Genomic DNA, 12190 nt, shown 5'->3' with positions numbered 1-12190 from the left:
TTTTTTCATTTTGCTTATGTGGTGCTGAGGAATCGAACCCAGGGCCTCAGGCATGCAAGGCAAGCGCTCTACCACTGAGCCACCTTCCCAGCCCCTACAGGGTCATCATACTGGTATCTTTTTACAGATTTGTCAACGTAGGCTTCCTGAGTAACTTAGCTGAGTATCATAAGAAATATCTCACCTATCTACTTGTAAGTCTCCATTGCAAATCGACAACTTCCCAATACATGGCATAGAAAAGTCCATGAGACTCTAACCTCCAATTAACCACCAGAAAGTAGCACTGTGGCTCAAATTGTAGAGCACTAGCCTTGAACCAAATTGCTTAGAGACAGCACTCAGGCCCAGAGTTCAAGCCCCATAACAGACAAAAACCAAAACCAAAAAACAGATTGTTGAAGACAAAGGGGACATGTTTTTTTCACACTCTGAAGCTAAATCTAAAATACAAACGTGCGCGATAAGATATGCAGAGTTCAATGCATTTATACACAAACTGACTAAGAGAGGAAGTGTCCAAAGATGTAATTCCTCTGAATAACTAATTTCTTATCAAAATAAATACCCAAATGGAGGGACAAAGGGTGAACAAATGTAGTAGTGGTATTTACTAGACACTATGTTGAAAATGAACTATACCACTTGTAGGTGGAAATAGGAGAGAAAAGAAGGGCTGGGAAGGTGACTTAGTGGTAGAGTGCTTGCCTTGCATGCATGAGGCCCTGAGTTCCATTCCTCAGCACCACATAAGCAGAAAAAAGCTGGAAGTGGCACTGTGGCTCAAGTGGCAGAGCACTAGCCTTGAGCTGAAGAGCTGAGGGACAGCACCCACCCCACGACCACCACCACCAACAAAAAAAGAGCAGAAGAAGAGAACAAAGGAAGGGGTGACATTGTAAAAACAAAATGTATTCACTACCTGACTTGTCACCCCTCACCCCCTGTATATCACTTTTAATAAAACAATAAAACAATAAATAAATGTCAGGAAGTAGAAACATATTTTGGTGGGGGAGGACAAAGAGAGAGGGCACAGAAAGGGAGGGAGGAAGTATGAACAAATGAAGTCATTATATTCAATGTACATTATACAAAAAATGAACTATGTAACTTGAGGGAGGGATGAGAGGGGTAAAATGGGGAGAATGAACTAAGATGTGACTGATTAAAATGCATTGTGAAGCTGTGCTCCAGTGGCTCACATCTGTAATCCTAGCTACTCAAGAGGCTGAGATCTGAAGACTGAAGTTCAAAGCCAACCTGGGCAAGAAAGTCCATGAGACATTTATCCCCAATTAATTACCTAAAAGACTCAAGTGGAGCTGGGACTAAAGTGGTAGAGCACTAGCCTTGAGTTCAGGCCCCATAATCTGTACAATTACTTAATAATAAAATTGTTAAAAAAAGTAGATGGTTTATAACTATGAAAATAAGGAAACCTGTTGAAAATGCATGTAAATGTAACAATGAAACACCTCTATAATTAATGTAGCCTAACTAAAATGCTAAAAATAAGTAACAGAGAGAGTATGGTAACACTGTATGATTAAACCTTAGTAGAAATAATATATAAAAATTTATGACAAACCGTTCTATTTCCTTTTCTTGTATGACTTGTTCAGGAGTTTTTTCTTCATCTACAAGTAAACAATTTTTTGAAATAACATTTTAGATCAGTACTGTCTAATACAAATATGTCAGCCACAAATGCAAAGATATAATTTTAAATGTCGATTTCCACATTACAAAAATACAAAAGCAAGTGAAATTAATCTACTTACTTACTTAGCACCTATCCTGGAGCTTGAGCTCAAGAGCCTTCCTTGGTCCTGTCACTAAGCTTCTTTTGCTCAAACCCATCACTACCATTTGAGACACAGCTCCACTTCTAGCTTATTTTTTTGTAGTTTAGTAGAGATAAGAACCTCACAGACTTCTGCCAGGACTGGCTTTGAATCCTGATCCTCAAGTCTCTGCCTCCTGAACAGCTAGGATTACAGGTGTGAGCCACTGGTGCTCAATTGTAATTTTAGATAATTTATCAGTGTTCCTCCCACCCCCCTTTTTTTTCCCCCCATACGAGGACTTAAACTGCACTCCCAATTGGCTTATTTACTCATGCCTGAGCTCTGTAACTTGAGACATCCCTGCAACCATAATAATTGCTTTCTTTGGTCTGGGTTAAATATGCCCCTCTTTTAGATGTAGAAATTCTTAACCAATCCAATTTTTGTTGTTGTTTTGGTGCCATTTCTGGGGATTGAACTTACGGCCTATGAGTTGTCCCTGAACTTTTATGCTCAAGGCTAGCACTCTACCACTTTGAACTATAACTCCATTCCATTTTTAGCTTTTTAGTGGTTAATTGGAGACTGGCACTAGTGGCTCACATCTGTAATCTTAGCTACTCAGGAGACTGAGATGTGAGGATGATGATTCAAAGCCAGTCCAGGCAGGAAAATCCATGAGACTCTGCAATAAACTATTCAGAAAAAGCAAAAGTGGTACTGTAACTCAAGTGGTAGAGCACTAGCCTTGAGCATAAGGAGGTTCAGGGACAGTGTCCAGGCCCTGAGTTCAAGCCTCAGAACCAGAAAAGAAAAAAAAAAAACTCACAGATTTTCCTGCCCCCACTGGCTTTAAACTGTGATTCTCAGATCTCACCCTCCTGAGTAGTTAGGATTACAGGCATAAGTCACTGGCCCCTGGCTCTAATCCAATTTATCAGATATTATAATACCTTAAAAAAACCAAGCTGGGCATGGGTAGCTCATGCCTGCAATCCTAGCTACTCAGGAGGCTGAGATCTGAGGATCACAGTTCAAAGCCTAGGCAGGAAAGTCCATGAGACTCTTACCTCCAATTAACCACCAGAAAAATGGGACGTGGTGCTGTGGTAAAGAACTCCCTTTGAACTGAAGGACTCAAGGACAGTGCCCAGGCCCAGAGTTCAAGCCTCATGACCACCCCCCCACCCCTGCAAAATAAAAAACCCAAAACAAAAAACAATCCAACAACTATTATGCTGGGAGCAGGGCTCAGGTACAGTGTTCGGTAGAAAGTGGAAGGCTCAAGTTTGGGATAATGGCAGAGTAACCACAGGGAAACACCCTAGCTGTCTGACCCAACTGAGACTTAAGGTCCCCGAATGCAGGTCACCTCGAGAGTCATATCAATCAAACTATAGTGCAAAACCCTAAGACCAAATCTCAGTAAAACTTATGTGTGTATGTACACGTGTGTGCATTGATATCTGGTTATTTGCTTATTTTGCTATATTTAGTTATACAAAAATTGTTTACAATTTTTTTGTTGTTGTTGGTCGTGTGGCCTTAAATCTGGGCCTGGGCGCTGTCCCTCAGCTCTTCAGCTCAAGGCTAGTGCTCCGCCACTTGTGCCACAGCGCCATTTTCAGCTTTTTCTGCTTATGTGGTGCTAAGGAATCGAACCCAGGGCCTCATGCATGCAAGGCCAGCACTCTACCACTGAGCCACATTCCTAGCCCCTGTTTACAATTTTTTGTAAAATTGATATTTTCTCTAGAATACTGTTCATCATTAAATTTGCAAAATCTTATTTAAAAATGAAACTACTTACTTGCATCAAGCATGGACTTATACTCTAAAAGTTGTTGCTTTGTCTGTGCTCTCAGCCTGAAAACAGATAAAAGAGAACAGAAAGTTACAGGTTTATGGGCAGGTTTTACTATTTAATTGCTGTTTTCTTTTGTGATTTTTCTTCCCTAAAATAAAATGCTTTTGACCCTAGCCTTTCAACACTTACAAAGCAGTCAAAATGGTTTGGGAATAGAATCAGGATGTGGCCACAGCTGTGGTGTAGTGGGAAGACTGGGTGGCAATGGCGGGAGCCCTTGAACAACTGTGCTTTCAATATGTTGTCCTATTACATCCCCAGAGCCACCTGACAGCTTTAGATATGTACAGCCTGAGGATGTGAGAGGTTTGGGGCTTTACACCCTATGGAATACCAAACATCAATCTGTGTTTGATAAGTTCATATGATTAAAAATAAAAACAAAGGGGCTGGGAAGGTGGCTCAGTGGTAGAGCGCTTGCCTTGCATGCTCCAGGCCCTGGGTTCGATTCCTCAGCACCACATAAGCAAAAAGAAAAAAGCCGGAAGTGGCGCTGTGGCTCAAGTGGTAGAGCACTAGCCTTGAGCTGAAGAGCGGAGGGTCAGCGCCCGGGCCCGGAGTTCAGGCCCGGTGGCCAGGCAGGGCCCCTGCTCCCGGCAGCACGGCCACAGCGGCCGCCGCGGCTCGGGGCCCGCGGGCCGGCACCGCGCTCACTAACCACCCCCGGCGGCTCACCTAACCCCCGGGCAGCTCGGCCACAGGCGACGCGGTTACCCATGAAGCGACCGAGGCTGACCCTGAACCCGGGGCCGGAGGGAAAAGGCAGGAGCCATTGTCCCGCGGGCCGCTGGGTCAGGGTCGCGGCGGCGGCGGAGGGGCCGACCTGAGCAGCAGGGAAATGCGGTTCTCGCCGCCGGCTTCCTGGGGACCGGGGAGCTGGGTCGACACGCTGGTCCCGCTCGCCTCCCCGAGGTCCGCGGGCTTGGCGGCGGCCACGGCCGGCTCCTCGAGCGGCTGCTGCTCCATCGCCGGCCGGCGGGAACAGACGACCGCACGCGAAGACAGTCTCTGAAGACCGACGGAGCCGTTACCCCGCCGGCAGCTATAACGGCCCAAAACACCCGTTGGCCACGCCCCTCCCCGCCCCTTCCTGCCGAGGCCACACCCCTTCCGCGCTCCCGCGTCCTCTCTAGCCCCGCCCCCTGCCTCCGGTTGCCATAGTGACGGCTCTGCCTCCTTTCCTGCTCAAGCTGGAAAGCCCCGTTTTGCACTTCCAGTGAAAAAAGTTCAGAGAGCTAAGGTGTTGCTCAGGGGTAGAGCACCTGCTTCACATGGCCAGCGTCCCTGGCTGGATCCCCAGACCCTGCGCACGCTTGAAGAACTTCAGTTTAACTCCATCTGTATCCTGGGACACAGTTTGCAAGAAGACAAATGACTGGCCTGAACCCTCATTCGGCCTCGGTGCTTGGTCCTGGGAGCACGGACGGCGGTTACTGACCCACCTGGGTCCTCCGTGGCCACGAAAGGTGGGTATGCCCGACGAAGTGCAAAGGACACACATTGCAGTGTTGCGTACAAGACTTGTATTCATGCAGTGTGGGGGAATCGAACCCAGGGACTCGGGCGTGCCACTGAACTGCACCCCCAATCACTCGGGTAGTTTTGTTTGGAACCCACGAAGGCAGTACTCCTCTTTTAGTGGAGAAACCAGTGTGTCAGATTTAGGGCTCCTCGAGGTTTGCAGTCGTGAGGCCTTTGAGGCAATCTTGAATCCCACCTCCGCTTCCTTTGAATTCCTTGAATTGGTACTTTGCACAGCTCTACTCTGAGAATCGGTGTTCCCTAGTGTCTGCTTTGTGACTCTGCAGGTTATAATTGAAACTTGAAGTAGGATTTGGGGGTAGACCTGGTCATAACAATGCCAGATTTTGGTTTTTCTCATTGCAGGCAGACATAGAAAGGGAAACAGCCCTTGCCCTAGCAGCTTGGAACTGAACAAGGTAGCTGAAAATTCCTTTCCTCCAGTTAGATAGGCAGTTTGTATCAAAGCAATATAGATCCTATTAAAAAGTTAAAATTTGGGCTGGGAAGGTGGCTCAGTGGTAGAACGCTTGCCTTGCATACATGAGGCCCTGGGTTCGATCCTCAGCACCACATAAGCAGAAAAAAAAAAGCTGGAAGTGGCGCTGTGACTCAAGTGGTAGAGTGCTAGCCTTGAGCTGAAGAGCTGAGGGACAGTGCCCAGGCCCGGAGTTCAGGCCCACAACTGGACCCAAAAAAAAAAAAAAAAAGTTAAAATTTGTCTGGAGCTGGTGGCTCACATCTGCTACTCAGGAGGCTGAAGTCTGAGAATTGCGGTTCAAAGCCAGCCCAGTAAAGAAAATCTGTGAGACTCTTAACTACCAGAGCCATAAATGGTATTGTGGCTCAAAGGGGTAGAGGGCTAACCTTGGGCACAAAAGCTAAAGGACAGCACCTAGGCCCTGAGATCAAGCCCAGGATTAGCAGCCCCAGGACTAGCGTGCGTGTGCGCACGTGTGCACACACATCACACACACACGTAAAAATCCAAAAAGAATGGATAAAATGTAAAGTTCACCACATGGAACTTTTTTTTTCTTAATCCCCATTAGTTTCATTTTTATAAATAAGAAATCCTATTAGTAGAGCCACTAAAGATCCAGACAGGTCTTCAAAAGGGAGGTCTCAGCCAAGGATCCTACTCCACGCAATCTGAGGGTTTCGGTTCAAAGACAGCCTGGGCAAGAAAGTCTGTGAGACTCTTATCTCCAATTAACCACCAGAAAACTAAAAGTGGTGCTATGGCTCAAGTGGTAGAGCACTAGTCTTGATCTGAAGAGCTGTGGGACAGCGCCCAGGCCCAGAGTTCAAGACCCACCACCAACAAAAACAAAACAAAAGCATGAGGCCCTAAGTTCAAGGCCCAGTTCCACCAAAAAAATTTTTTTTTGACATATAGACTATGTATCACTTCATGTATACCTTAAATGTTTAGGTTATCTACAATGTCTAACATGATGTTTTCTAAGTAGCTGATATAGTATCTTGTTTAGCGAATACTGACAAAAAGCATATGTACTCAGTTCCTAAGTACTGCTCTTTTATATTTTCAGTCAAAAGTTAAGTTGGTTGCATCCATGAATGTTGAATCTAGGGATGGGGAACTAGTGGATACAAAGGGCAAATTTAATTTGCACTTGGAAAATAAGCATTGTAGTTGGGAATGGTAGTGCATTCCTGAAATTCTAGCTATTCAAGAGACAGAGGCAAGCCAGAACTGGTGGCTCATGCCTGTAATCCTACGTACTTAGGAGGCTGAGATCTGAGGGTTGTGGTTCAAAACCAGCATGGACAGGAAAAGTCATGCCAGACTCTTAACTCCAATTAACCACCAGAAAACTGAAAGTGGCACTGTGCATCAAAGTGGTAAAAATCAGGGACAGTGCCTAGGTCCTGAGCCCCATTATGGAAAGCAGAGACAGATCAGCCCAGGGAAAAGTCAGACTCTATTTCAAAAACAGAATTCAAATGTAAGGGCTGGTGTGTGATTCAAGTAGCAGAGAATTTGATTTACCTAGAAAAAAATGCAAACAATTGCTGGGCATTGGTGGCTCACACCTGTAATACTAGCTATACAGAAAGAAGCCTGAGATCTGAGGATTGTAGTTCAAAGCCAGCCTGGGCAGGAAAGTCCTTTTTGTTGGTTGTGGGGCTTGAACTCAGGACCTGGGCACTGTCTGCTGTCCCTCATCTCTTTAGCTAAAGGCTAGTGCTCTACCAACCAACCACTTGAGCCACAGCTCCACTTCTGGTTTTCTGGTGGTTTATTGGAGAAAAGAGTTTAATGGCTGGGAATGTGGCTTAGTGGTAGAGTGCTTGCCTAGTATGCATGAAGCCCTGGGTTCCATTCCTCAGTACTACATACACAGAAAAAGCCAGAAGTGGGGCTGTGGCTCAAGTGGTAGAGTGCTAGCCTTGAGCAAAAGAAGCTCAAGGACAGTGCCCAGGCCCTGAGTCCCCAGGACTGGCAAAAGAAAAAAGGAAAAAAAAAAAGAGTTTCACGGACTTTCCTGCCAGGATTGCAATCCTCACATCTCAGGCTCCTAAGTAGCTAGGATTACAGGTGTGAGCCTGGCCTCCAAGAGACTATTAACCTCAAACCACCAGAAAATCCACCCCCAGGCTGAGTTCTAGGCCCAAGAATGACCAAAAAAAAAAGCAACCACCATAAAGACAAAAGTGGGAAATAATTTTATTCACATTTGACAGAAAGCATAATTCTATTCACATTTGACAGAAAGCATAAATCTGCCAATCAGTGTAAGTTTGTGAGGCAGTATAATGAATCCGAATGTATTCATGCAATGAGTGTGGTCAGAAAAAATATTTCTAGGTGAAGTTATACTTTACCTCGCCAAATCTAGAACTTAATAGTTAGGCACTTTCAAATTGGATTAAAGAGGGTTTCAATTATTAGTCTTATAATACCACATACCACACCTCAATATAGTTGACTGAAGTGCAAAAAATTAAGATAGAAATAGGTTCTTAAGGTCGAGAAGCAACAACAGAAAATAGCAGATTTAGTAATGGGTAAACTTAACTTTCTTCAAAGCAAAACACCCGCTTGAACTAGGCAGGCTCAGAAGTCTGTGGTGGGGGGGTGGGCAAGAAAGAATAGTCAATGGACCAAATGACAAACTGGGAAATCCTTTCACATTGATAAGACCAACCATTTATTTAACTTGGGGTAACATAGCATGTACAGGTGATAGTATAAATTAAAACAACAAACGAGATAGAATAGTTGTTGCTAGTTACATTCACAAAGATTTAAGACAGATTTAACAAAGATGCAGAGAAAAGCACTTGTGTACACTGCTGACAACACTGAGAAAGTCATGTGACTGAGTGAACTAACATTTTGGGAGATCTGTCACATCAAGAAAACAATTGTATAAAGTGATTTTTAACCAACATTGTTTAGGCAATGAAAAATGTATTCTGAATGTCAACAGGGCAATAGTTATGTACATTACACACAGTATATCCATAGTATGTGATGTATAAATAAACACAGAAAGGCCTACACATTGGAAGCAATATTGCTGTGTACTGAATGGACCCATTGAAAACTCTCCAGGGCAACTCATATATATGGATGTTTAGAGAGGGTAGGGGAGCTAGATGCATCTAATCTGTCAATATCCTTTAAACAGATGAGGTTCAAAAAGGTTGGGCAAATGGACTTTTTTGTTTTGAACATCTTGTTTTATTTTCCTAACCAATTAACAAAAACAAATACATAAAGTGAAAACTGGATTTTTAAAATGAAAAAGAAAAAGAAAGTTGATAGCTCAAGAAAGTGGTAAAAACAGAGGCAGAGCAGCAAGCACCTGAAGAAACAACACAAGGGAACTAGGGATGAAGATGGTGTGAGCTTTGACTGAAAAACAGAACTAGGTGAGAAGTTCTCTAAAATGACTTAGCTCACATGCAGTAATGTCCTATGAAGCTATCTGTCTTATGTATCTTTACCATATCAAAAGGAAAAGCCAGGTACATTAAAACATAAACATGTAAGTGACAATTATATACATCAGTTGGAGTCCCTGGTAAACTGAAAGCAGCTTAAAAACAAAAAAAATTAAAAAAAAAACCTCAAAAAAAAACCTTTTTAATATGACTTACAGTTTACCCCAGAATAGGAAGTAATGACATTTAGATGAATTAAGCTATTAAAAGCAAAAATGGCCACAACCTTCATTAAAAACCAAGTAAATGTAGTATAGTATGTACAAGTGGCACATGGTGCCAATTTTATTTGCAGCTATTATTATAGTACTCCATCTCAAATGTACAAGTTACACCTTTGTCACAGCCTTGGCTAAGTCTTGAACTAGTGCAGAATTCAGCTGTGGTAGAATGCTGATGTTAGCATGCCTAGATGTAGCATACTTGTTCTTGATAGTCTGAAAGAGAAAAGGCACAATAAATAAAAACACAGGATCAGTCACAAGATCCCATGGTGTACCAGAACACGGGAGCAGATGCCTGTGTTCTCAGCAACTCAGGAGTCTGAAGCAGGAGGATTCAAAGTGTGAGGCCAGCCTGAGCTACAGGGTGAAGCCATGTCTCAAAAACATTTATAGAAAAAAAGAAAAAAACATTTATAGGGGTTGGTGGCTCAGTGGTAAAGTGCTTGCCTTGCATGCATGAAGCCCTGGGTTCGATTCTTCAGTACCACAGAAGCAGAAAAAGCTGGAACTGGTGCTGTGGCTCAAGTGGTAGAGCACTAGCTGGAGCTGAAGAGCTCAGGGACAGTGCCCAGGCCCAGACGGAAAAAAAAAAAAAAAATTTACAAAGCCGGGTACCGCTGGCTCACACCTGTAATTCTAGCTACTAAGGAGGCTGCGATCTGAGGATCATGGTTCAAAGTCACCCTGGGCAAGGAAGTCCATGATACTCTTATCTCCATTAAACCACTCAGAAAGCCAGGAAATGGAGCTGTGGCTCAAGTGGTACAGTGCTCACCTTGAGCTGAAGAGCTGAAGGACAGTGCCCAGGCCCAGAGTTCAAGCCCCACGACCGACAAAAAAACAACCAAAAAAAATTTCCAAGGTGGGTGCTGATAGCTTGCACCTGTAAGCACCTCCTAGCTACTCAGGAAGCTGAGATCTGAGAATCGTGGTTCCAAGCAGGAAAATCCACGAGGCTCTTCTCTCCAATTAACCACCAGAAAATTGGTAGTGGTGTTGTAATGCTCAGGGACAATGCCCAGACCCTAAGTTCAAGCCCCACAACTGATGACATCCCCCTCCCCCTCCAATTTTTTTTTCCAAATCCCCAAAGATTCAATAGTATATTCATAACTCCTTGGGCTGAAGGTGTAGCTCAGTGATAAGGAAGTCCTGGGTCCAATCACCAGCCCCAAATTACCTTTCCCCCTACCTGTTCTTCTTATCCTTTTTTAAAAAAACCCCAAAACCATCAAAACTAGCTCAGGTGGCATGTGCCTGTAGTCTCAGCTAACTCAGGAGGCCAGATCATTAGGATTGAGTTCTGGGGAATGCTGGGTTATCTGAGCTATAAAGCAAAACCCCACTGTTACAAATAAACTGCAGTTGCAGACATGAAGTCTGATACAACATTTTACAATGTCAATAACTGGACTCACCATGTGCTTTGTAAGCCCCCGATTCACCATGACTACATTCTTAGCCAGGTGCTGCATAACAGGAAGAAGAGATTCCTCAGTATAAGACAGGTAATGCTGTAGAGTTGGTGTCTAAGAAAAAAAAAGACTTATTATAATTAAAATTTAAGACAAGCTTAAAAACTTCCATATTCTTTCATTGCTTCTGTAGGAACCTGTGTTCAAACCATACTGTTACTACCACAGGCTTGTCCATCTCACTCTCATTCATAGTTGTCCTCCATGAATAGCTAGACCACAGCACATAGGACATAAATATTTGCTCTATCAATGACTATGAATGAACTTTTTAGGTTATTTGACATGGAGTTTTTGCAGCAGTGAAAATAATAGCAGCTCTGTCTTTCTCAAAGGAGTGTAGATTGAGTAAAGAAATAGAACCAAGCTGGGTGCTGGTGGCTCACGCCTGTAATCCTAGCTACTCAGGTGGCTAAGATCTGAGGAACATGGTTCAGGAAAGTCTCTTATCTTCAATTAACCACCAGAAAACTGGAAATGGCACTGTGGCTCAAGTGGTAGAGCTCTTGCTTTGAGCTGAAGAGCTCAGGGACAGTGCCCAGGCCAGAGTTCAAGGCCCCTGACAAACAAACAAAAAAAAGCTTAGGGACCATGCTCAGGCCCTGAGTTCAAGCCCTAGGACTGGCAAAAGAAAAGAAAAGCAAGCAAGCTAGCTTGGTAAATTAAATTCTATGAGATAAGCTTACCCATTCACCATTATCAAGAATTTTCAGTGCTAAGCAAAAAGCTCCTGCTGCAATTTGAGAAGGAGGAATGTGCACCATTTCATAGTCCAACATAGTCAGTTCCATCAGGTATTTGGCCAACGTATGCTGTTCAACATCAACCTGGAAAAAAACCTGGATGTCACTGAGTTTCTTTCAGAGAATTTACAGTGGCAATTACCTGCATGCATCTTTAACTACAAATGTATCTGCCGATGGAATGTTTTGATAGCCACATTGCAATGCAGCCCAAAGGGGAATAACATCTCCATCCTTCTTTATGTGGCTAGGTAGTTAATGTAGTTAAGCAGCAACATTCCCTAAAATGCCATACCAAAGGTTTCTTTTTGTTTTTTTTTTGCTGGTTGTGAGGCCAGAATTCAGAGCCTGGGGGTGCTGTCCCTCAGCTCTTCAGCTCAAGGCTAGTGCTATATCACTTGAGCCACATCACCATTTCTGGCTTTTTCTGCTGAGGAATCAAACCCAGGGGGTCATGAATGCAAAGCAAACATTCTACCATTGAGCTACCTTCCCAGCCCCAAAGTTTTTATTTTTTTATTTTTTATTTTTTTGGGTCCGGTTTTATTTTTTTGGGGCCTGAACTCTGGGCCTGGGCGCTGTCCCTCAGCTCTTC

General features: G+C 43.8%; 1 protein-coding gene across 1 annotated transcript in view; it reads right to left on the bottom strand.

The window, feature by feature from the left end:
- The window catches only part of Cenph (centromere protein H), a 24004-nt gene extending 19278 nt beyond the window's left edge, over nt 1-4726 (bottom strand). The window contains exons 1-3 of the mRNA XM_013015835.1: nt 4481-4726; nt 3601-3656; nt 1592-1640 (exon numbers count right to left, since the gene is read on the bottom strand). Of these exons, the coding sequence (XP_012871289.1) occupies nt 1592-1640; nt 3601-3656; nt 4481-4623 (248 nt within the window). The 5' untranslated portion in view covers nt 4624-4726. The remainder of the gene's footprint in view (nt 1-1591; nt 1641-3600; nt 3657-4480) is intronic.
- Nucleotides 4727-12190: the final 7464 nt, after the last annotated feature.

This window comes from Dipodomys ordii, unplaced genomic scaffold, assembly GCF_000151885.1.
Source record: "Dipodomys ordii isolate 6190 unplaced genomic scaffold, Dord_2.0 Scaffold28, whole genome shotgun sequence".
Classification (NCBI taxonomy): Eukaryota; Metazoa; Chordata; class Mammalia; order Rodentia; family Heteromyidae; genus Dipodomys; species Dipodomys ordii.
Note: the sequence above shows the minus strand (reverse complement) of the source record. Positions and strands in the feature narration are given on the sequence as shown.